The 24,281-nt window shown below is 42.5% G+C and overlaps 1 protein-coding gene across 1 annotated transcript in view; it reads left to right on the forward strand.

Annotated features, from left to right (window-relative positions):
• The window catches only part of LOC139265760 (succinate--CoA ligase [ADP-forming] subunit beta, mitochondrial-like), a 159,246-nt gene extending 146,654 nt beyond the window's left edge, over positions 1-12,592 (forward strand). The window contains exons 10-11 of the mRNA XM_070883129.1: positions 1,406-1,494; positions 11,692-12,592. Of these exons, the coding sequence (XP_070739230.1) occupies positions 1,406-1,494; positions 11,692-11,766 (164 nt within the window). The 3' untranslated portion in view covers positions 11,767-12,592. The remainder of the gene's footprint in view (positions 1-1,405; positions 1,495-11,691) is intronic.
• Positions 12,593-24,281: the final 11,689 nt, after the last annotated feature.

A 24,281-nucleotide genomic window follows, 5' to 3' on the forward strand; every position in this document is an offset into this window, starting at 1 on the left:
GCAGTTTGATCTTTTGAATACCGAATAGCTTTTAAATTTTTTTGAAGTACACACATTTTGTAGTTGCTACAGAATTAATTTTCTGGACATTTACAGTGATCTGTTAATATTTCTTGAGCATATTGTAGCTCAGGGATGTCTAAACGTTTGTCTTTATTGGCCATATAAAAGCGTATCAAAGTGTATTAATTGGTGTGTGTATATCAAATTGTTGGTGCCTGTACTAACAGATCTTGATGTTCCAATGTAGGATTTATCCACCAATTAGGCAAAAATGCTAAAAACCGTTCTTTACCAACCTGCAGACCCACAAACTTGTAATATGACAAACCAGCAAATAAAAGAACACATAAATAGGAGCAAATTGTCTGGGTTTTGAGGGTCAGATTGCCAGCCCTTATAGTTTTCTTGGAGCCCTACAACTACAACTTGGTGCAAAGCTAATCTTGCCGACCAGGAAAGATTCCCTTTAAGACATCCTGTCAGTTCGATTGTGTGATTGATCCCTCTCCCGAGGCCTATCTGACTTGTTTGTGCTATCCCACTTTGATCCTTTTTCTTCTGTCATCAACACATTAGATTCATGCCAGAGCTGAGAGAAAATGTACTATGCCGCACTCCATCTGTTTTAGTTAATGGATGTGAGATCCTGATCAATTTCCTTCGTTAAAAATCTAACGAATAAATGGAAGTCTAAGCTTTGAATTTGAAGTTGCAGGAAGGCATTTCTATCACTAGACACCTGCAGTTCTTGTCAGTCTCAAACCTCACTAAATTAAATCAATGATTCTGAAGGACATTGAAAAAGATTATATTGAAAGATCAAAAGAAATAACTGTCAGATAGGCCTCAGCCTGCTATATACGTAGTCATTCCTTAGTCCCATTCCAACTACTGTTCCAGCTCCAACAAGGGGAAAACTTTTTAAAATGAATCCCACTGGAGTTAAAATTCTGCTTAAAAGATTATTAAACATATAAATTAGCGTGAAAATGATTCCTGTTCTCTGTTTTGTTCATGTTCCATAATAAAGTGATTGTGCCAATACTCTTGTCTTTTATCCTGGGCGGTTCATTACTTCCTTTGCTCATTCTCTATTCCGTCCACTGGGGGAGGGAGGGGGAATCCTACTGCTAATGGTTAGCTGAATGAATAGTTAACAATTGATCACTACACTGGTGAGTCCAAGTCATCAGTGGAACTGGTGATGTGCTAATGGGAGTTGTTGGCCACCAGTGACGGTGTTCTATGACAACATGTACCTGGGAAGTAGAGCGAGAGATGGGGAGAGTGAAGGACTACACAGTTTCAACATCAGTGCACACTACAGATTTTTTTTTTTAAAGTGTACTGATTTTTGCTGAAAACATATTGTAACAACTTTGTTGGGGTCTTTGTCATTTAGGCACACGTGTTGATGACGCAAAAGCAATAATCGCTGCAAGCAGCCTGAAGATCCTTGCCTGTGACGACCTGGATGATGCCGCTCGAATGGTAATATTCATTGCGTATCCTGGAGTTTGTGTACAAATGTAAAACTTTTAAAGTTTTCCATTGAATGTAATATGCTTCACAGATCAGCAGGAATGCTACACTTGTGTGCCATTCCCACCCCCGCCCCCAATATCAAGAACTAAACCGTGCACGGTAGCGCTCTCATTCTGACAGCAAAATCGTATGAAAACCTCTGTCTGTGATTCTGCTACCAGGATATAGGAGCCAATTTTAGCATTAAACGGGGAGCCATCACATGGATACAACTCTGCTGTGATGTGACTTAAACACGTCCAAACTGATGCAACCAGCAAACAAACATGAACATAAATACAAACAATAGATTATTTTGTATATTAATTATTACTTTGCCATACAGTTTTGACTGAAGACAGAGTTGGTTATAGTTATTTATGAGCTTTTTCCAGTCTTCTAAGTCCTGTCAGTATCACCGTGAGTGTTCTGTTAGGGGAATCTAATTTATTTATGTGCTGAAGCACTGCATCTGTCTTGAAGTGCCATGATCACTTCATCAGCTCACTCTTACTTGAATAATTTATTTATATGTCTGGACAATTTAATTACTAAATGTTTTAAAAATCTAATTCTAATCTTGATGTATATGTTTTTCTCATTTTCTAATGGTGTTTCTTCAGTCCACTGCTCTATACTAACTAGTTGAAACCAAAATGTCACAAACTATTGTGGAGCACGACTGTGCAGTTGACTGTGGTACTAACTTTTGAAATTAGCAAATAAAAGTTATTTGTTGCATGAGCAAAATTATATAACTGCTTGCCTTCTTAGTCATTATATAACACTTAATTCCAGACATCAACAGCCTTTTTTGATGTCTTGTGTAGTGACTGATGAGTGCTTCTAAGTGTGTTGCAGAGCTTGCGCATGGTTGAGCCATTACATTGAAGTCTTGAGTGTGCTGAGCTTGTTGATGGGAAAGGGACATTTTAAAAGCTCCGTCAGCATCAAATTATGGGAAGGCATGCTTTATGCTGATAAACTTGTTTATCAATCACACTGCTACAAAAAGTGCTCCCTCTGTTTAGAGGCTGTAAGTTATTATTATAGGCAGTGTTTACTGTTGCAATGATATTCTTGTCTTGGCTATATTGTTGAAAGCAAAGAAATTATTTGTACAGACTACTTCTGGGGCAGGAGGGACCTGGTCACGGTGGGCAGGTTGCACCTCAACAGAGCTGGGACCAGTGCCCTTGTGAGAAGGTTAACTTGTACTTTGGGGGGAGGGTTTCATCTAATTTGGCAGAAGGGTGGGCACCAGGGTGAAACATTAGAGGGGAGAAGAAAGGTGCAGAGAGGACTGAGAGAAGCAAATAGCACTCGAGTAAAGAATAGTTCAGGAATAGCAGGGACCAGACAGGGGCAAATGAGAATCAGACTAAGATACATTTGGAATGTGTGTACGTAAATGCACTGAGATTGGTGAGCTGCAGGCATAAGTCACCACATGGAGCTATGATATCACAATAACAGAGACATGGCTCAAAGAAGGGGAGGATGAGGAATTTAATAATCCTGACTACAAGGTATTCAGGAAGGATAGGGAAGGGAAAAAAAAGAGGAAGGATGGCATTACTGATCAAAGTAACTATTATAGCACTGGAGAGGAATGGTGTAGTTGAGGGATCAAACATAAAGTCTATTTGGTTGGAATTAAGGAACTATTATGCTACTGGCCACCAAATAGTGGGAAGGTGATAGAGGAGCAAATCTGTAGGGAAATTACAGAAAAATGCAAGAACCACTGTGTAGTGATAATTGGGAGACTTCAATTATCCTAATACAGACTGGGATAGTAATAGTGTAAAAGGCAAAGAGGGGGGAGGAATTCCTGAAATGTGTACAAGATAACTTTCTTGATCATTGTGTTTCCAGCCAGACAAGGAAGGATCTAGGGCCCAAGTTTCCACAGGATAAAAAATGGGTGCCCCTCCGAGCTGGGCGCCCGTTTTTCGCGCCTAAAACGGCGCCTAAAAAAAAAATCGCGATTCTGGAGCGTTCTGCAGCTCCTTGTCTGCCTGGCGCGGCGCCCAGGGGGCGGAGCCTACACTCGCGCCGATTTTGTAAGTGGGAGGGGGCGGGTACTATTTAAATTAGTTTTTTTCCTGCCAGCGACGCTGTGCGTGCGCGTTGGAGCGTTCGCACTTGCTCAGTGTGAAAAAAACATTGGCACTCGGCCATTTTTGTAGTTCTTTGTAGCTGTTTAATTTTTGAACATTTTTTTTAATAAAAGCACATTAGCACTTGCAGCCTTCTCACTGCCCCCCCCCCCCCTCCGCGGGAAAGAACCCCCCCCGGCGTGGGCAGAACGGGTGCCACCCCCCCCCCCCCCACGGGCAGAACGGGCGCCCCCCCGCGGGAAAGAACAGGCGCCCCCCCCCCCCCGCGGGAAAGAATAGGCGCCTCTTTCCCCCCCCCCCCCGTAGGAAAGAACGGGCGCCTCCTCTCCCCTCCCCCGCAGGCAGAACGGGCGCCTCCCCCCCCCCCCCCCCCCCCCCGCGGGAAGAACGGGTGCCTCAGGCTGACTGCAGAATTCTTCGTGCCTGAAGCACTTTCACACAGGTAGGAAGATGGTTTATTTAATCTTTTCTTTGCTTATAAATGTTTATTCAGGTTGGATTTATTTGTAGAAGTATAAATAAGGATTTATTGTAGAATTTAATGAGTTCCCTTCCCCCCCCCCCCCCCCCCCCACCTCGTGCTGGATGCCTAATTTGTAACCTGCGCCTGATTTTTTAATGTGTAGAACAGGTTTTTTCAGTTCTACAAAAATCTTCACTTGCTCCATTCTACTTTAGTTTGGAGTACGTTTTCACTGTGGAAACTTTCAAATCAGGCGTCAGTGGCCGGACACGCCCCCTTTTGAAGAAAAAATTCTGTTCCAAAGTAGAACTGTTCTACCTGACTAGAACTGCAGAAAAAAAAATGTGGAGAATTGCGATTTCTAAGATAGTCCGTTCTCCACCAGTTGCTCCTAAAAATCAGGCGCAAATCATGTGGAAACTTGGGGCCTTAATTCTGGAGAATAAAGTGGAACATGTTTCAGTGGGAGAGCATTTGGTGAACAATGATCATATTATCAGGTTTACAATAATTATGGAAAAGGACATGGTACAATAAAGCATAAAAATACTTAACTGGAGGAGGACTAACTTCAGAGAGTTGAAAAGGGACCTGGCCCAGGTGTATTGAAATCAAAAATTGGTAGGCAAAACAGTAATTGAACAAGGGGCGATGGTTTGGGTACAGAGTAGACGCATTCCTATAAGGGGTGAAAGGAAGGCCTTTCAAAGCTAGAGCTCCCTGGGTGACTAAAGATAGAGATTAAAATGACACCAAAAAAGGAGGCTTGTGACAATTGTAAGGTTCATAATATAGTAGAGAACCAAGCTGAACATGGAAAGTATAGTCGAACGCCTTTTGGAAATCCATGTGCACCACGTCAACCACAGTGCCCTCATCAACTCTCTCTGTTACCTCATCAAAAAACTCGATCAAGTTGATTAAACACGATTTGCCTTTAACAAATCAGTGTTGGCTTTCCTTAATTAATCCACACTTGTCCAAGTGACTATTAATTTTGTCCCTAAAAGCTTCCCCACTACCGCTGTTAAACTGACCGGCCTATAGTTGCTGGGTTTATCTTTACACCATTTTTTGAACAAGGGTGTAACATTTGCAATTCTCCAGACTTTTGGTACTACCCCCGTTTCTAAGGGGGATTGGAAGATTATGACCAGTAGCTCCACGATTTCTTCCTTCACTTCTCTCAGCGTCCTAAGTTGCATCCCATCCGGTTCTGGTAACTTATCTACTTTAAGTACAGCCGGCCTTTCTAGTACCTCTTTATCAGTTATCTCATCCAGTATCTCCTCTACCTCCTCATTTACTATGTCAATGGCAACATCTTTTTCCTTGGTGAAGACAGATGGAAAGTACTCATTTTCTACCTCAGCCATACCCTCTGCCTCCATGCATAGTTCTCGTTTTTGGTTCTTAATTGGCCCCACCCCTCCTCTAACTACCTGTTTACTATTTATATGCCTATAGAACACTTTTGGATTCTCTTTTATGTTGGCTGCCATTCTATTCTCATCCCCTCTCTTTGCCCCTCTATGTTCTTTTTCATTTCTCCTCTGACCTTTCTATATAAAGCCTGATTCTCAGATGTATTAGCAACCTGACATCTGTCATATGTGCGCTTTTTCTGCTTCATCTTACCCGATATCTTTTTCGTCATCCAAGGAGCTGTGACTTTAGTTGCCCTACCTTTCCCTATATTTACCATCTATATTAATGACCTAGATGGAGGGACCGAGTGTAATGTATCCAAGTTTGCTGACGATACAAAGCTAGATTGGACAATAAGCTGTGAGGAGAACACAGCGTCTGCAAAGGGATATAGATAGACTAAGGTGGCAGGTGGAGTATAATGTGGGGAAATGTGAGGTTATTCACTTTGGTAGGAAGAATAGAAAAACAGACTTTTTTAAATGGTGAGAACTTTTAAATGTTGGTGTTCAGAGAGATTTGGGTGTCCTCGTGCAAGAACGCAAAGCTAGCATGCAGGCACAGCAAGCAATAAAGAAGGCCAATGGCATGTCCTTTATTGCAAGGGGTTTGGAGTATAAGAGTAAGGAAGTCTTGCTGCAATGGTACAGGTTGGTGAGACCACACCTGGAGTACTGTGCACAGTTTTGGTATCTAAGGAAGGATATACTTGCCTTAGAGGCAGTGTAACGGGGGTTCACTAGATTGATTCCAGAGACAAGAAGGCTGTCTTATGAGAGATTGTGTAGACTGGGCCTATACTCTCTGTGCCTAGAACTAGGGAGCACTGTCTCAGGGTAAGGGATAGGCCATTTAAGACACATTAGGAATTTCTTCACTCAGAGTGTGAATCTTTGGAATTCTCTGCCCCAGAGGGCTGTGCATGCTGAGTCTCTGAGTATATTCAAGGCTGAGATAGATAGATTTTTGGACTCTAGGGTAATCAAGCGATATGGAGATCAGGCAGGAAAGTGGAGTTGAGGTCGATGATCAGCCATGATCTTATTGAATGGCGGAGGAGGCTCAAAGGGCCCTATGGCCTACTCCTGCTCCTACTTCTTATGTTCCCCCTAGTGGGAATGTACCTCGACTGTACCGGAATTATTTTCTCTTTAAAGGAAGCCCATTGTTCCACTATAGTTTTGCCAGCCAATCTTTGATTCCAGTTTACCCAGGCCAGATCCGTTCTCATTCCACTGAAATTTGCCGCCTTCCAATTAATGTATTTTTACTCTAGATTGCTCCCTGTCCTTTTCCATAGCTAATCTACACCATATGATACTATGATCACTGTTCCCTAAATATTCACCGACTGACACTCGCTCCACTTGACCTATCTCATTCCCCAGAAACAGATCCAGCAATGCCTCCTTCCTCGTTGGGCCAGAAACTTACTGATCAAGAAAGTTCTCCTGAACACACTTCAGAAATTCTTGCCCCTCTCTGCCCTTTACACTATTATTATCCCAGTCTATAATTGGATAGTTGAAGTCTATAATTATCACTACTGTATAGTTCTTGCACCCCTCTGTAATTTCTCTGCAAATTTAGGTGAGTGGGCAGATGCAGTATAATGTGGATAAATGTGAGGTTATCCACTTTGGTGGCAAAAACACAAAGGCAGAATATTATCTGAATGGCGGCAGATTAAGAAAAGGGGAGGTGCAACAAGACCTGGGGGTCATGGTGCATCAGTCATTGAAGTTGGAGCAGGTGCAGCAGGCGGTGAAGACAAATGGTATGTTGGCCTTCATAGCTAGGGGATTTGAATATAGGAGCAGGGAGGTCTTACTGCAGTTGTACAGGGCCTTGGTGAGGCCTCACCTGGAATATTGTGTTCAGTTTTGGTCTCCTAATCTGAGGAAGGACATTCTTGCTATTGAGGGAGTGCAGCGAAGGTTCACCAGACTGATTCCCGGATGGCAGGACTGACATATGAGGAGAGACTGGAGCGACTGGGCCTGTATTCGCTGGAGTTTAGAAGGATGAGAGGGAATTTCATAGAAACATATAAAATTCTGACGGGACTGGACAGGTTAGATGCAGGAAGAAATGTTCCCGATGTTGGCGATATCCAGAACCAAGGGACACAGTCTAAGGATAAGGGTAAGCCGTTTAGGACTGAGATGAGGAGAAATTTCTTCACTCAGAGAGTTGTTAACCTGTGTAATTCCCTACCACAGAGTCGTTGATGCCAGTTCATTGGATATATTCAAAAGGGAGTTAGATATGGCCCTTACGGCTAAAGGGATCAAGGGGCATGGAGAGAAAGCAGGAAAAGGATACTGAGGTGAATGATCAGCCATGATTTTATTGAATGGTGGTGCAGGCTCGAAGGGCCACTACCATCCTTTCAGGCAGTGAGTTCCAAACCCCCACCACCCTCTGGGTGAAAATATTCCTCTTCAGCTCCCCTCTAATCCTTCTACCAATTACTTTAAATCTATGTCTAGGCCTCTCATACCTTTATACACCGCGATTAAAACTCCCCTCAGCCTCCTCTGTACCAAAGAAAACAACCCCAACCTATGTAATCTTTCCTCATAGCTAAAATTCTCCAGTACTGGCAGCATCCTCGGAAATCTCCTCTGTACCCTCTCTAGTGCAGTCACATCTTTCCTGTAATGTGGTGACCAGAACTGTATGCAGTACTGTAGCTGTGGCCTAACTAGTGTTTTATACAGTTCTAGCATAACCTCCCTGCTCTTATATTCTATTTCTCAGCTAATAAAAGAAAACATTCCGTATTCCGCCTTATCTACTTGCCTAAACCTCTCCGCCTCTCAACCTCTCTTTCCTCCTTCACGATGCTTCTCAAAACCTACCTCGGCCCCAATTTCTCCTTATGTGGCTCGATGTCAAATATTTTGTCTCCTAATGCTCCTGTGAAGTGCCTTGAGACGTTTCACTATGTTAAAGCGGCTATATAAGTACAAGTTGTTGTTGTCGTACTACCTTCAGGGATCTGTGGACGTACACGCCAAGGTCCCTGTTGTTCTACACATCTTAGTATCCTACTATTTATTCCTTTGCTTTATTTACCCATCCCAAATGCATTACCTCACACTTCTCTGGATTGAATTGAATTTGCCACTTTTCTGCTCACCTGACCAGCCAATTGATATCTTCCTGGAGTCTAACGCATTCTTTCTCACTGAACAACACAACCAATTTTTGTATAATCTGCAAACTTGTTAATCATGCTCCCTATATTTAAATCTCAGTCATTGATGTATGCCACAAAAAGCAAGGGACCTAGTGCTGAGTCTTGTGGAACCCCACTGAAAACAGCCACCAGTCACAAAACCCGCCGTCTACCCTTATCCTTTGCTTCCTGCCACTGAGCCAATTTTGGATCCAACTTGCCACTTTCCTTTGGGTTTTTACTTTTCTGACAAGTCTGCCATGTGGGACCTTGTCAAAAGCCTTGCTAAAATCCACGTAGACTACATCATGCACGCTACCCTCATCAACCCTCCATGTTACCACCTCAAAAAATTCAGTCACGTTAATCTGACATGACATTCCCTCAACAAATCCATGCTGACTGTCTTTGATTAAGCTGTGTCTTCCTAAATGACAATTAATACTGTCCCTTTGAATTTTTCCAATAATTTGCCCATCACCAATAATTTGGCTGACTTGCCTGTAATTGCTTGGTCTAGCCCTTACTCCTTTTTTAAACAACAGTACAATGTTAGCAGTCCTCCGGCACCACTCCTGTAGCAAAAGAGAACTGGAAAATAATGGTCAGAGCCTCCGATATTTTCTCCCTTGCTTCTCTTAACAGCCTGGGATTTTATCCAGGCCTGGCAATTTATCTACTTTCAAAGATGCTAAACCCCTTAATATTTCCTCTTTCACTGTTTATCCCATCCAATATAATCGTAAAGACAGACGCAAAGTATTAATTAAGAACCATATCCACATCTTCTGCCTCCACACACAGGTTACCTTTTTGGTCTCTAATAGGCCCTACTCATTTCTTAGTTATCCTCTTGCTCTTTATGTATTTATAAAACATTGGGTTTTCCTTGATTTTACTTGCCAATTTTTTTCATGCCCTCTCCTTTCTTAATTTCCTTTTTAAAATTTCAACCCTGCACTTTCTATACGCCTCGGCTTTCTGTAGTACTGAGCTCTTGGTAAGCTTCCCTTTTATTGCGGTATCCTACCCTGTATGCTCCTCGACATCAAGGGGGCTCTAGATTTGGGTGTCCCACCCTTCTTCTTTGTGGGTACATCCTTGTTCTGAACCCTCACTATCTCCTTGAATGCCTCCCACTGCTCGGATGCTGATTTACCTTCAAGTAGCTGTTTCCAGTCCACTTTTGCTAAATCACATCTTAGCTTAGTAAAATTTGCCTTTCTCCCAGTTGAGAACTTTTATTCCTGATCTATCTTTGTCCTTTACCCTAACTACCCTAAATCTAACTGAATTATGATCACAACCACCAAAATGCCCTCCCACTGATGTCCCTTCCACCTGCCCAGCTTCATTCCTTAAAACTAAGTCCATAACCGTCCCCTCTCATGTTGGGCTTGCTACATACTGGCTAAAAGAGTTCTCCTGAATGCATTTTAAGAATTCTGCGCCCGCTACCTTTTACACTGATTCTATCCCAGTCAATATTAGGGTAGTTGAAGTCCCCTACTATTACTTCCTTATTGTTCTTGCACTTCTCAGAAACTTACCTACACGTTTGATCTCCTATCTCCCTCTGACTGTTTTGGGGTCTACAGTACACTCCCAGCAGCGTAATTGCGCCTTATGGCCTCATTTGATGATCGTTGTAGCATATCATCCTTCCTGACCGCTGTAATTGTTGTTGTGTATAAGTATTCTTAAAAGGAGTTTGACAAAGCATTACATAATAGGCTTGTTAGCAAAATTAAAGCCCATGCGATTAAAGGGAGAGCGTCAACATGAATACAAAATTAGCTGCGAGACAGAAAGCGGAGAGTAGTGGTGAACTGTTGTTTTTCAGACTGGAGGGAGGTGTACAGTGGTGGTCTCTGGGGCCTGTATTGCTGGTAAAATGGGCAGACACATGGCAAATTTATCGCAGAGAAGTGTGAAATTACATGTTTTGGTAGGAAGAATGAGGAAAGGCAATGTGAACTACATTTTGCAATTTTAAAGGGGATGCAGGAACAGACAGACTTGGGGGGGGGTGATGGTCTGTATTTACACAAATCTTTGAAGGTTATAGAAGGCGGTTTAAAAAAAAGCCTGTGGGAACCTTGGCTTTATTAATAGAGGAATAGAGTACAAAAGCAAGGAAGTTATGATAAACCTTTATAAAACACTGGTTAGGCCTCAGCTGGAGTAGTGTGTTTAATTGTGGTAACCACATTTTAGGAAGGATGTCAAGGTCTTGGAAAGGGTGCAGAAGAGATTTATTGGAATGGTACCACTGATGAAGGACTTCAACTATGTGGAGAGGCTGGAGAAGCTGAGGTTGTTCTCCTTAGAATAGAGAAGGTTAAGAGGAGATTTGATAGAGGTGTTCAGAATCATGACTGGTTTTGATAGAGTAAGTAAGGAGAAGTTGTTTCCACTGACAGGAGGGTCAGTAACCAGAGGACACTGATTTAAGGTGATTGGCAAAAGAACCTGAGGCAACATGAGGAAACATTTTTACGCAGCGAGGTGTTGCGATCGGAATGCACTGCCTTAAATGGTGGTGGAAGCAGATTCAATAGTAACTTTCGAAAGAGAATTGGATAAATGCTTGAAGGGGAAACATTTACAGGGCTATGGGGAAAGAACAAGGGAGTGGAATTAATTGGATAGCTCTGCTAAAGAGCTGGCACAGGCACGATTGGCCAAATGGCTTCCTTCTGTACGGCATCATTCTGTGCTTCTATTAAATACAATCTTGGGTAATCATTAGTAATTGGATGGTAATTGTAGTTATTTTCTTTTTAAAGGAAACCATAATGCTTCCAGGAATAGCCGCCAGCATGAATATTATTCTGTACACTAGTTATAAAGAGCAAACATTATCAAAAGTTCAAAGAATCTGCTGCTGTCAGAATCTGTGGTCATTAAAATTTAAGGAACATTGGGTTTTTGAATCACTACTTTTATCTCTTCTTTCCAAACAGGTTGTAAAACTTTCAGAAATTGTTTCACTGGCCAAAGAAGCTCAAGTCAATGTGAATTTCCAGCTCCCAATCTAATCACGAAACTTCAACCTCAAAGCTGGAAGCTTTACTGGACACAGTTATAAAATAACTATTTATTTTTCATGTGGTTTCTTGAAATGATTGCTTAATAAAAGGAATGTGGCTAGCAACCTAGAGTTATTTATTAGCTTGTTATTCTTGGGGAAGACTGAAATACATTAAAAGGCACAACACTCCTTATTACAGTCCAATCAAGGCTATATTAAATCAGTAGTATGAAAAATTCAAAACAACTGCATAATCTGCAAAACATTTATACCAGTTACCTGCTTAGCACAGGCATTTTTTATTTTGTTCATGTAGCCATGATCTAAGTGATCAGTAAAATGACCAAATTTTTAACAAACTTCACTATTGGCATTGTTTAATGCGCAGCCTCAGACTAGCAACTAAAGTGGGCAAAATTTGAACACCTGCATTAAAATAGTGAAGAGTGGAAAGTCGTATGAACACATCAAATGATTTGCTTGCTAAATCGCCAATCGTAATTTCCAGCTTTTAGTTCCTTCACAAAGTAGCCATGCAAGGGTTCTCCCCCATGCTCTAGTTTTGCATGTGCAAACACAGTTTTGTCACACTGTAATGCTTGAGTTCTGGACGCTTTGTACTTCAATCCTGCTTTTGCAGAGGATACAGGGAGTGGGGCATTTTTGTGACTATTGCCTGCTGCTAGTTTACACTTGGCCAAACAACTTGCACACTTCAGCATTGTTAATAAGTTCCTAAATGTTACGAATGAATAAGTTTTCCACCCTCAATGAACACTCATCACATGTTGACTCAGTAAGCTTATTAAACAAAATGTATCCTTTGCATGCAACCGTTGTTGTTTTTGTTTGTATATGATTACAAATAATCAGTTTTAGCGTGCCACTCCCTCCAGACAGTTAAGATGCTGGTCATCAGAGAACCCCACCCACCTACCACAAACCTGATTGTAGTAGAGTAGTAGACATTTAGAATTCCCTCCCCGAATAGGCTGTGGATGCTGGGACAATTGGAGCTTGCAAGACTGAGAATGATAAGAGTTCTATCGGGTAAGGGTATCAAAGGATATGGAGCTATGGCAGGTAAATGGAGTTCGGGTACAAATCAGCAATGATCTAATTGAATGCTGGAGCTGGCTCGAGGGGCTGAATGGCCTTGTCCTATTTGGATGATTGACCTAGAATGAACACTGGCTGTCACACTCCAATTTGTTGAAAGAAATATTGTTCTGATCAAAAACCATGTCTAGAGATCAAAAAAACTTCAGCATTACTGAGAATTTGTGAGAAGGAAATAACTAGTCTCTAGTGGCAGTTGGTCATAATCCCGCCATTCACACCCTATCTCGACTAATGGTTTTTCTAACTCCCAGCATTACCATTTGAATTTGGGCCATCATCCCTTTTGTGTCTCTAATCTCTCCTGCCTTTCAACCTATCACAGACCTTCCCTTTTGTTCTTTCTTGCCCTCCCCCTTTGTGCTTGTTAAGAATCTGTTCTTTCCGAACACTCTCAGTTCTGACGAAGGGTCATTGACCCGAAACATTAACTCTGTTTCTCTCCACAGATGCTGTCTGACCCGCTGAGATTTCCAGCATTTTCTGTTTTTATACTAGAGCTTGCTTGTTCTTCTGTAACCAAGAGAGGCAAGAAAAACAAAACAGTAGACTTCTCCCTTGCGGCATTAGTTGGTAGAACATCCATTTTATTTCAAATATTTAAGTATTCACCCAAAAAAGGTATGAGTGAAAGTGGATTTTAGTGCTGTGAGGTGTAACTGGGAGAGAGTCTTAATAGCATGATGGCTCCCAGTACTGCTGTACAAAATCCTAAATGGTTGACTAGAAAAATTGCCTTGTTTAACTCATGCTGGAACCTGTGGAGGTTTTCCGAGAGTAGTGCTAAATTGTGGTTGTGGTGTTCTCTGTTGTATTTATCTGGTGATGTTTTATTTTTGTCTCAAATTTTCATTAAACTGTGTTTGTTTGATGCACTGAATATTACACAATTGTGATGGTATTTATGCAAAAAGTGAAAATGCCAGCTCAAAATGAAATGTAGACTTGTGTCATCTGGGCTGCAGTTCGTCTTAAACTTCACTGCAGGTTATGTGCCTGTGATGGGATTAGTGGGTTGTTTTTATTGCCACAGTGACACTTTATAATGAAAATAATTTCAAAAACATCTCGAGTGTCAAGCTGCCCGTTGCATTGTTACGAAACAGAATAATTTTGAATATTGAAGATCATTTCATTTCGAGGATTTAAATAAGCCAATATAGCCAAATGGGAAATTGTTTCTAATTCATTATTATTTTCAGTTTTAGGGGAAATTTCAAATTAAGTGTGCATATATTTAATGAACAAATTTTAATGAGTGCACATTTAATTATGTGTGAGGAAAAAAATTGCGGTTTTACAGCATAGAATTTGACGATTTTATTGCAATGTTTTAAAAGGTGGCATTAAAAAATGTGAACGACATTATGAACTTTAGCAAATAATCTGAAGTTGCTGGTATTATAAAACATTCACATTTATGTAACTAGGTAGCTTGGCTTGAGAACATCTCTCTATATTCCTCCAGAAGTACAATCCACTCATCCCTGAAACCATGGAAGGCCAAAATCGTCTCTCTGGTTTGGTGACATGTGTGAGAGATATTTCACCCTATTTGGAGTTTCTTTTTGAATTTTGAAATTATGGTGATAGTTTGCTCAACTTAAACAAGCAAGGTTTCAGGGTTTGTGTACTTGGCACAAGGCTGAGTAAATGCATATTGTTGAAGTATTTAGTGAGAAGTCACACTGATGAATCTATGGTGGGATAGATTGGTAAATTGTAATTTGAAAAAAACATTAAAAGGCCATTTGATTTTTACAAATATTCAAAACTCTTGTCATAACTTACTGGTTTAGGTTCACTTTTCCTGTCTGCGTTATTTTGTGATATATGGATTTATAGGCATTGGTGGCACTGCTCGCAAAGAAACCACCCTTCTGTCCTTGAGGCTTCAGTTTGAATTACCCCTCAGTATTAGCTATTAGGAAGCGACCAAACCTTGTCTGCTTCAGGCCAATTCTGAGCAGCAATATTTGTCAGCAACATATGGGCTCAATTTTCCCCAATTATCTGTGCCGTTGGAGTAAATTAAAATTTCCACGGTTCACCAAAGTTTTTGGCCAGCGTAATTAATTTTGGTTAGATTTTTTTAGGCTATGATTTTTTTTTGCGTCATATGGGGCCGTAACCTGATGTCTGCGCCAGTTTTTGACATTTAAGCAAGTTTGGCCAACTTAAAATTTTTCTACGACGGCGTATGTGACCACTCCCAAAAATCCTTCTGGGCACTTAATAAAAATCTGTGCACATTACAAAATCAGCGCAGAAAGACACCATTGTTTTTAGCCGAAGTTTTCGAGGGAGTGAAGAAGGCAGAGAATATACGTCCATAAATCTTAATTTTTTGAAAGTCAAAAGGGAGAAATTGGAAGTGTAATGCAATTCTTGAATTTTTGATGACATAAAGTTCCCCATGACCGCCCAGGCAATGTGTGACAGGGCCGTGGGCTTCTCCAGGATTGCTGGCTTCCCAAAGGTACAGGGGTGCATTGATTGTATCCACATCGCCTTGTGAGCACCTTTGGCGGATTCCAAGATGTACAGGAACAGAAAAGGCTTCCACTCGATGAACGTGCAGCTTGTATGTGACGACATGCATTGCATCATGGCAGTTGATGCAAGATGCCCTGGGAGCACCCATGATGCTTTCATCCTATGCGAGAGCACTATATCTGCCATGTTTCAGCAGCAAGCAGAAGGGCAGAGCTGGCTGTTGGGAGACAAAGGATACGGCCTCGCCACCTGGCTCATGACGCCCCCTACACGTAACCCGGACAGAAGCTGACTGGGAATACAACATGTCGCACATTACGACGCACAACATAATAGAGAAGACCATTGGCATCTTGAAACAACGTTTCCGATGCCTGGACCATTCCGGAGGCTACTTGCAATACTCCCCTGAGATTGTCGGTCAGTTCACTGTTGTGTGCTGCATGCTGCATAACTTAGCCATCATGAGGCAGCAGCAGCTGGTAGTAGAAGACCCACCTGAGGTGAGAGTGGCTGATGATGAGGAAGATGTAGGCGAGGAGGAGGACAAGGAAGCCACGCAACTACCTGAACCCTGAGCACGACGGCCATTGCTCAAGTCTTGCGCCAGCAGCTCATCCATGAACACTTTGCTGCCTGAAGGCTCAGCGGCAACTATTCCAAATGGACCATGTTTACTCTTTGGACCTGTTCCATAATGTGTTGTGTTAATAATGGAACAAATAATGGAAATGATTCTTTAGTTCAAAAGGTTGTGTTAATAATGGAACAAATAATGTAAATGATTCAGTTATAATTTAATATATATATTTTATTCAACATTTTAACACTTGTTTGCACTTAATTTAATTTTAATAAAAATATTCTTCTATCAAACTTTAAACTATTCAATTAAGATCACTTGCCAACTTTTAAACTTGTAAATTTACATCACTTACAAAAACTTTTAATTTGAGAACTGTTACAACAGTAACAATAATAACAACAACAACAACAGCAGCAAAGAAAGGGTGCACCCATCTCTCCTCCACCTTATTCTAAGACCGTCCGCTGCGCTTGGTCTTGGTGACTCCACCCCTGCTCGCAGGCGGTGGTGTAGCGTTTCTCGGGTTGACACCAAGCTTATTGTTTCGAGCATCTCGGTTAATGTGCACTTCTAGATGGGGGGCGTGGGCAAGCGGTAATGTGGAAGGCCCGGCTTGGACCTCTTCAGAGGCTGGTCTGGGGATTGGAGGGGAGTGGCCGTTGATTCTGTCAATGGGTGCGGGGTCTGGGCGTGTTCCCTTATTGCAGCAGCTAACTCTGACATTCCCTCCCTTATGTGCCCTGTCAGTGTGTCAACTACCTGCAACGTTCTCTCATGTTCACCGACAGTATATCAGCTACCTGCGACATCCCCTCCCTCATGTGCCCGAACAGTGTTCCCATTTCTCGTGAGAGTGTGTTACTTCTCCCGACAGTCCCGATACCTCATCACCCACCCCACTGATGGTGTCCAGGAGTGATCGCGTAAGGTCAATGCTCTCTCCAGTCATTGCCATCATCTGAACCTGCATCTCAAGAGAGCGCTGTTGAGCTCTCCTTCCCCTCCTCACCCTGGGTGTGCCTCGCTGCATCCGACTGGGATCCGCAGCCTTGGATGGTGGGTCCCTGGTTATGGCTCACTGCAGCCCACTGGGACCCGCAGCTTCAGACGGTGTGAAACCGTGAAATGACCCAACACTCGCACCACTCAGGAAAGGGGCTGACATGTCAATGGGTGGCACCAGCAGCACCTCCAAATTGAATACAACACTGGGGGCTTCATCCTCGCCCTCACCCCCATGCTCCTGTTCTGGAAGGCTGGATTGGAAGATGTTCTCTTCAGCCTCGTCAGGGTTGGCCTCCAGTTCTGTAAAATAAAACACAACAGACAAATGGTTAGCAGCAGAGAAAGGGAGGGATGGAGGCAGGGTGGCATGTGTAGGCTCACACAGCGCAGGCAGCAGGCTGATTTGAAGGACCACGATGAATGATAGAACATTGCAGCAACTGAAGCGTAGCTGACGGAGACATCCCCATGAACCGAAGCATGGCTAGCCCGCGCAGTACTTAACATTTAGTAAAGCCAGACTGTGGAATTTGCAGGACTTACCCTCTCTCTCGAGTGTGGGCCCAGCTCGCGCAGTGGTGGTTGCTTTTCTCCAGGCAGGACCCATCAAAGCAGTGACCCTCTCTTCCACGCGTGTCAGTGGGTGCAGATTTGCCAGGCCTCCTTCTGTTGGAGTTCTCTCTTGTTGTGTGCCACCTTCCTCTGCAAAGATGAAAATATAACTTTTTAGAGAGGGGGTCTTTCTGCTGGGTAGGATATACAGATGGTCACATTTACAATTGCAATTTATGAATAAATCAAAATATCACTTAAACCAACTGCTTGACCAAGGTCCTGCCACTTTTTGCACTGGCCTCCAGACCTCGGGTGGTCACCATTGCACAGTAATCTTCTGCAAGTTGGTTCCAGCGTTTTTTCATTTCATTTGGTGAAACTTTTATTTGACCTCACACTGGTGACCCAGCTCGTGCCATCTGGCCTCAGTTATAGTAACCAGGGCTTCCACTTCGTCCTGTGAGAAATTCTTGGTCCTTGAACCGCATTGCATATTGCAGCTCTGATTTTTCTCCATTGAGGAGAAATGTTCCCATACACAACTGGCCCTTTAAAAATGGCTGAATGCAGGTGCTCTGGGCATGCGCGCCCATATCCAGTCACGTAGAAAATTTCTTTTTTTTCGTGCTTGCGCAGATTGGGAGGGCCGCTTTTTTCAGAGCAGACATTAGGCTCCACTCCCTAAAGCTAAAGGACAGGCTCTGCGGCGTCAATTTCAAAAATTACAACGGGAAAATTTTAATGTTTTTTTTAGCTTAGTTGGACCCCAAAAAAACGGGAGTAACTTTTCAAATACACCAAAAAAATGGCATTGGAGAGATTTGAGCCTATAGGTAGGATGTATCATTTTGATGAGTCAATAGCCAAACATCATCATCATTGGCAGTCCTTCGAAATCGAGGAAGACTTGCTTCCACTCAAAATGAGTTTGTAGGTGACTGAACAGTCCAATATGGGAATTACAGTCTGTGTCACAGGTGGGACAGACAGTCGTTGAAGGGAAAGGGTGAGTGAGACTGGTTTGCCGCACGCTCTTTCCGCTGCCTGCGCTTGCTTTCTGCATGCTCTCGGCAACGAGACTCCAGGTGCTCAGCACCCTCCCGGATGCACTTCCTCCACTTAGGGCGGTCTTTGGCCAGGGACTCCCAGCTGTCGGTGGGGATGTTGCACTTTATCAAGGAGGCTTTGAGGATGTCCAAACACGTCACGGTTAAAACACACATTAGAGTGGTGAGCTTTGGCTAGTTTATTTTCTTTTAACCACAGTGTAACAACCTCTTGTCAGTTTTTAATGCCTTAGGACTAAAGGGGTGTTGTTAACCTACTGGATTGGTTGGGTGCCAGAATAAGTACATTTCTACAGTGATTACATGTCAATAGCACTTCATTGACTATAAAGCGCTTTGGAACGTCCTGAGGTGAAAGTTGCTGTATAAGTGCAAGTCTTTTCTTCCTTTGTGCTCCAGTACGCAAATTATCAGTGAAAGCGCAATCATTTGCAATGAATTTCTTTAATTTTAGAAATTAGAAAAGAAGTCTTGGCAGATGCTTTCTTGGGTGTTGTTTTAAATATTAATAGCTTTGCAGCCTAGCCAAAGTTAACTCTTAAAGAAATGACATTTCATCAACTTGTTTCTCTTCACTATTTTTTCTCCAATAATTTTCACTTACCCAGCAGCATTCTGTAGCTCAGAACACAAGCAGGCAACCTACTGCCCAACCTTGACCAATACAGTTCTTGAAGCCATCTTGATCTCTGCATTTATGTTGAATCATGGAAATTATAGCACAGCATAGGGCCATTTGGCCCATCACACTTGCTGGTTCTAGTTCTTTAGCTGGAGCTATGTACTTCTCACTCTCTTCACTTTAACTTTAACTTCTTGTCCTTTCCTTTCATTGTCTTGCTTGTACTAGCGATTTTAGTTAAGTTGGTTCCTGCGACGTAAACAGACTACACATTGGAGCACGATAGATTACTGAAGTTATTTCTTGTGAACATAAAAAAATACATATTTCGTAATAACATTTTACCCATTTTAATATCTTCATTGAAGTTCAAAAGCCTGGCTGGGATAGCATGAGGAGGATTTGCTGCCCCGTTTTCAGGCAGGGGTGAAGAATTGAGTAGGGACCCATGTAGCTGGCTGCACCCATTTCTCCTTATTCATAGGTAGTGATAGTCAGGATCAATTGCCCATGATACCATAATTGCCTGAAATCTAGGTAGTTATATTCAAGTAAGGCAGTAATGATAGGAGTGGGATTTCAAGTTGTTTCTCCATGCATAACAGTATTTCAGTATGTGTGTGTTTGAATATGGTCTGAATACAAACAAAAATGAATTAGAGTAGGTATTTAACAACATTTTTAAATAAATCTATTCAGAAAGTGTTGAGCAGAGAGAAACTTTGTCTATACTCATCTTTTTAAAAAATTTGTTCATGGGATATGGGCATCACTGGCAAGGCCGACATTTATTGTCTGTCCATAATTGCCCTTGAGAAGGTGAGCCGCAGAGGGGCAGTTAAATGTCAACCACATTGCTGTGGGTCTGGAGTCACATATAGGCCAGAGCAGGTATGGACAGAAGATTTCCTTCCCTAAAGGACATTAGTGAACCAGATGGGTTTTTATCACAATCCAGTAGTTTCATAGTCACCATTGACACTAGCTTTTTAAAAATTCCAGCTTTATTTAATTTACAGGATTTGAACTCACGTCTCTGGATCATTAGTCCAGGCCTCTGGTTTACTGGTCCAGTGACATAACCACCATGCTACTGTACCAGTAAAAGAAAGAATCAATGAGTTGATTTGTGAAAGCTCATAGAAAATGTAATAGCTTGAACTAGTGACAGCTGTTGGACAGAAACATGTGCCCCCCCACCCCAAAAAAAAAAATCACACAACACTGAACTCAATATTTGCAGAGATCTGGAAATGTACAAGCCAGTAGTTCCAGATGCTGGATCTCCTACCCTCTCCCACCCAACCATCACCACTCCTTGGGCTGTTACAAAAATGCCTTTCTTCTTCCCTCATTGCTGTTCTTCCAAACCCCTGATCACAGAGATCCCACCAATGTCCCCAAACACCAGGCCCCCCCAACCCAGGGCTCCCAAACCCCAGAAAGAAAGACTTGTATTTATATAGCACCTTTCACGACCTAGGGATGTCTCAAAGCACTTTACAGCCTATGAAGTACTTTTTGAAGTGTATCCACTGTTGTAATGTGAACGCAGCAACCAATTTGTGCACAGCAAGCTCCCACAAACAGCAATGTGGTAATGATCAGATAATGTATTTCTGATATGTTGATTGAGGGATAAATATTGACCAGGACACCAGGTATAATGCCCCTGCTCCTCTTCAAAATAGTGCCATGGGATCTTTTACGTCCACCTGGGAGAACAGATGGGGCCTAGTTTTAATGTCTCATCCGAAAGTTGGCACCTCCAGTGTAGCATTCTTTCAGCACTGCACTGCTGTGTCTGCCTGGATTTTTGTTCTCAAGTCTCTGGAGTCGGACTATGAACCCACAACCTTCTGACTCCGAGGCGAGAGTGCTACCCACTGAGCCACAGCTGACACCAAAACCACCATCTTAGTGCCATAAAAGCCCAGGACCATTTGCAGTGCAGCTAACCCCATCCCCTCCCTGTACTGCTCTACCAGGTACTTGTCTCCAACTGCTTCATCTTGCATGACATCTTTCTGTGTATCCTCAGTTTTAAAACTGGTAAAGTGTGCACAATCTTAGGTAAAGGAATTTATATAAATCATCACCACTCATGGTTTTCACACAATAGTGGCGAGTTGTGGAATTCAAATCCCAATGCACCCATAAAAGTCTCAGAATACAATGTAATAAAAATAGAATTTGATTGTTTAGTCAGGACAAATCATGCTTTACTGGCTATTATAAAACAGTTTATCTTGTGCACAACACAATATGAGATCTGCTAGTTTATTATATCTTGGGTCTAATTTCTGCACATTTCCTATTATTTAACACACACATTCCTGTTTTTTTTTGTTGTACTCGCACTTTTCTCGAGCTATTTCCATCGCTCTCCTGATTTTTACTTGCCTCTCAAGTCCGACATTACTTGATGCCCAAGGTAGGTGGTGCTATTACCTACTTACCATTCTAAGCCACCCACATCATCTCCAGTCTTGGTGGTAGTGTAGAAACCAGCTTTAGGCCTTTCAAGTCTTCGAAGTAATTAATTTTTATATTAATTACCTTTTACATCTGTCATGTATGTAGACCATGTATACTAACTGTATAGTCACAAAAGGTGCGCCACCAGAAGGCACTGCGGTGAGAGACCTGAAGGTCACTTGCATGGATGTGCAGGGCCCAGTATAAAAGGCTGCCCACCATGCTTGTGGCTCACTCTGGAGTTACAATAAATGGGACTAAGGTCACAACAGCTCAAGTACATACTAGACCTCGTGGAGTCATTCATAACAGTAATAAAGACATAACATCTAAAATCATTTAAATTTTTTAAAGAAGTTTGCAGCCCCAGTGATCTTGCTGTTGTTGGAGCCCCAATGGTTCCTATTGTTGCCTCCTCTTGCTTGCTCACACCCTATTTCCACTCTCTAGTCTTTAGACCGACTCGTTGTCAACTTGGAGCTTGGGCCTCAGCCACTTTGCTTCACGCCCCATGGTCTTTGGGCTAAGCCACTGTGATTTCTTTCCTTATTGTGATCCTTCCTCTTCTCTAATTTGTCAGCACTAAGCTCGGAAACTGACTATTTGTTTTTACAAAGTGCCTATTGTGGCGTACTCTAGACATAAGAATATAAGAACTAGGAGCAGGAGTAGGCCATACTGCCCCTTGAACCTGCTCCACCATTCAATAAGATCATGGCTGATCTGATCATGGACTCAGCTCCACTTCCCCGCACGCTCTCCATAACCCCTTATCTTTTAAGAAATTGTCTATTTCTGTTTTAAATTTATTCAATGTCCCAGCTTCCACAGCTCTCTGAGGCAACGAATTCCACAGATTCACAACCCTCTGAGAGAAGAAATTCCTCCTCATCTCAGTTTTAAATGGGCGGCCCCTTATTCTAAGATCATGCCCTCTAGTTCCAGTCTCCCGATTCAGTGGAAATATCCTCTCTGCATCCACCTTGTCAAGCCCCCTCATAATCCTATACGTTTCATTAAGATCACCTCAAGAGAGATTGAATGCACTGACTTACATAAGAACATAAGTATTAGGAACAGGAATAGGCCATCTAGCCCCTCGAGCCGGCTCCGCCATTCAAAAAGATCATGGCTGATCTGGCCGTGGACTCAGCTCCACTTACCCGCCCGCTCCCCATAACCCTTAATTCCCTTATTGGTTAAAAATCAATCTATCTGTGATTTGAATACATTCAATGAGCTAGCCTCAACTGCTTCCTTGGGCAGAGAATGTCGGAAAATGTGAGGTCATCCACCTTGGGGGGAAAAAAACAGTAAAAGGGAATATTATTTGAATGGAGAGAAATTACAACATGCTGCAGATTCACAACCCTCTGGGAGAAGAAATTCCTTCTCAACTTGGTTTTAAATTGGCTCCCCTGTATTTTGAGGCTGTGCCTCCTAGTTCTAGTCTCCCCGACCAGTGGAAACAACCTCTCTGCCTCTATCTTGTCTATCCCTTTCATTATTTTATATGTTTCTATAAGATCACCCCTCATCCTTTTGAACTCCAACGAATAAAGACCCAGTCTACTCAATCTATCATCATAAGGTAACCCCCTCATCTCCGGAATCAGTCTAGTGAATCGTCTCTGTACCCCTCCAAATCTAGTATATCCTTCCTTAAGTAAGGTGACCAAAACTGCATGCAGTACTCCAGGTGCGCCTCACCAATACCCTGTACAGTTGCAGCAGGACCTCTCTGCTTTTGTACTCCATCCCTCTCGCAATGAAGGCCAACATTCCATTCGCCTTCCTGATTACCTGCTGCACCTGCAAACTAACTTTTTGGGATTCATGCACAAGTACCCCCAGGTCCCTCTGCACTGCAGCATGTTGTAATTTCTCCCCATTCAAATAATATTCTCTTTTACTGTTGTTTTTCCCAAGGTGGATGACCTCACATTTTCCGACATTGTATTCCATCTGCCAAACCTTAGCCCATTCGCTTAACCTATCTAAATCTCTTTGCAGCCTCTCTGTATCCTCCACACAACCCGCTTTCCCACTAATCTTTGTGTCATCTGCAAATTTTGTTGCACTACACTCTGTCCCCTCTTCCAGGTCATCTATGTATATTGTAAACAGTTGTGGTCCCAGCACCGATCCCTGTGGCACACCGCTAATCACCGATTTCCAACCCGAAAAGGACCCATTTATCCCGACTCTCTGCTTTCTATGAATCAGCCAATTCTCAATCCATGCTAATACATTTCCTCTGACTCCGCGTACCTTTATCTTCTGCAGTAACCTTTTTGTGTGGCACCTTATCGAATGCCTTTTGGAAATCTAAATACACCACATCCATCGGTACACCTCTATCCACCATGCTCGTTATATCCTCAAAGAATTCCAGTAAATTAGTTAAACATGATTTCCCCTTCATAAATCCATGTTGCGTCTGCTTGATTGCACTATTCCAATCTAGATGTCCCGCTATTTCTTCCTTAATGATAGCTTCAAGCATTTTCCCCACTACAGATGTTAAACTAACCGGCCTATAGTTACCTGCCTTTTGTCTGCCCCCTTTTTTAAACGGCCGTTACATTAGCTGC

This window comes from Pristiophorus japonicus, chromosome 6 (genome assembly GCF_044704955.1).
Source record: "Pristiophorus japonicus isolate sPriJap1 chromosome 6, sPriJap1.hap1, whole genome shotgun sequence".
NCBI lineage: Eukaryota > Metazoa > Chordata > Chondrichthyes > Pristiophoridae > Pristiophorus > Pristiophorus japonicus.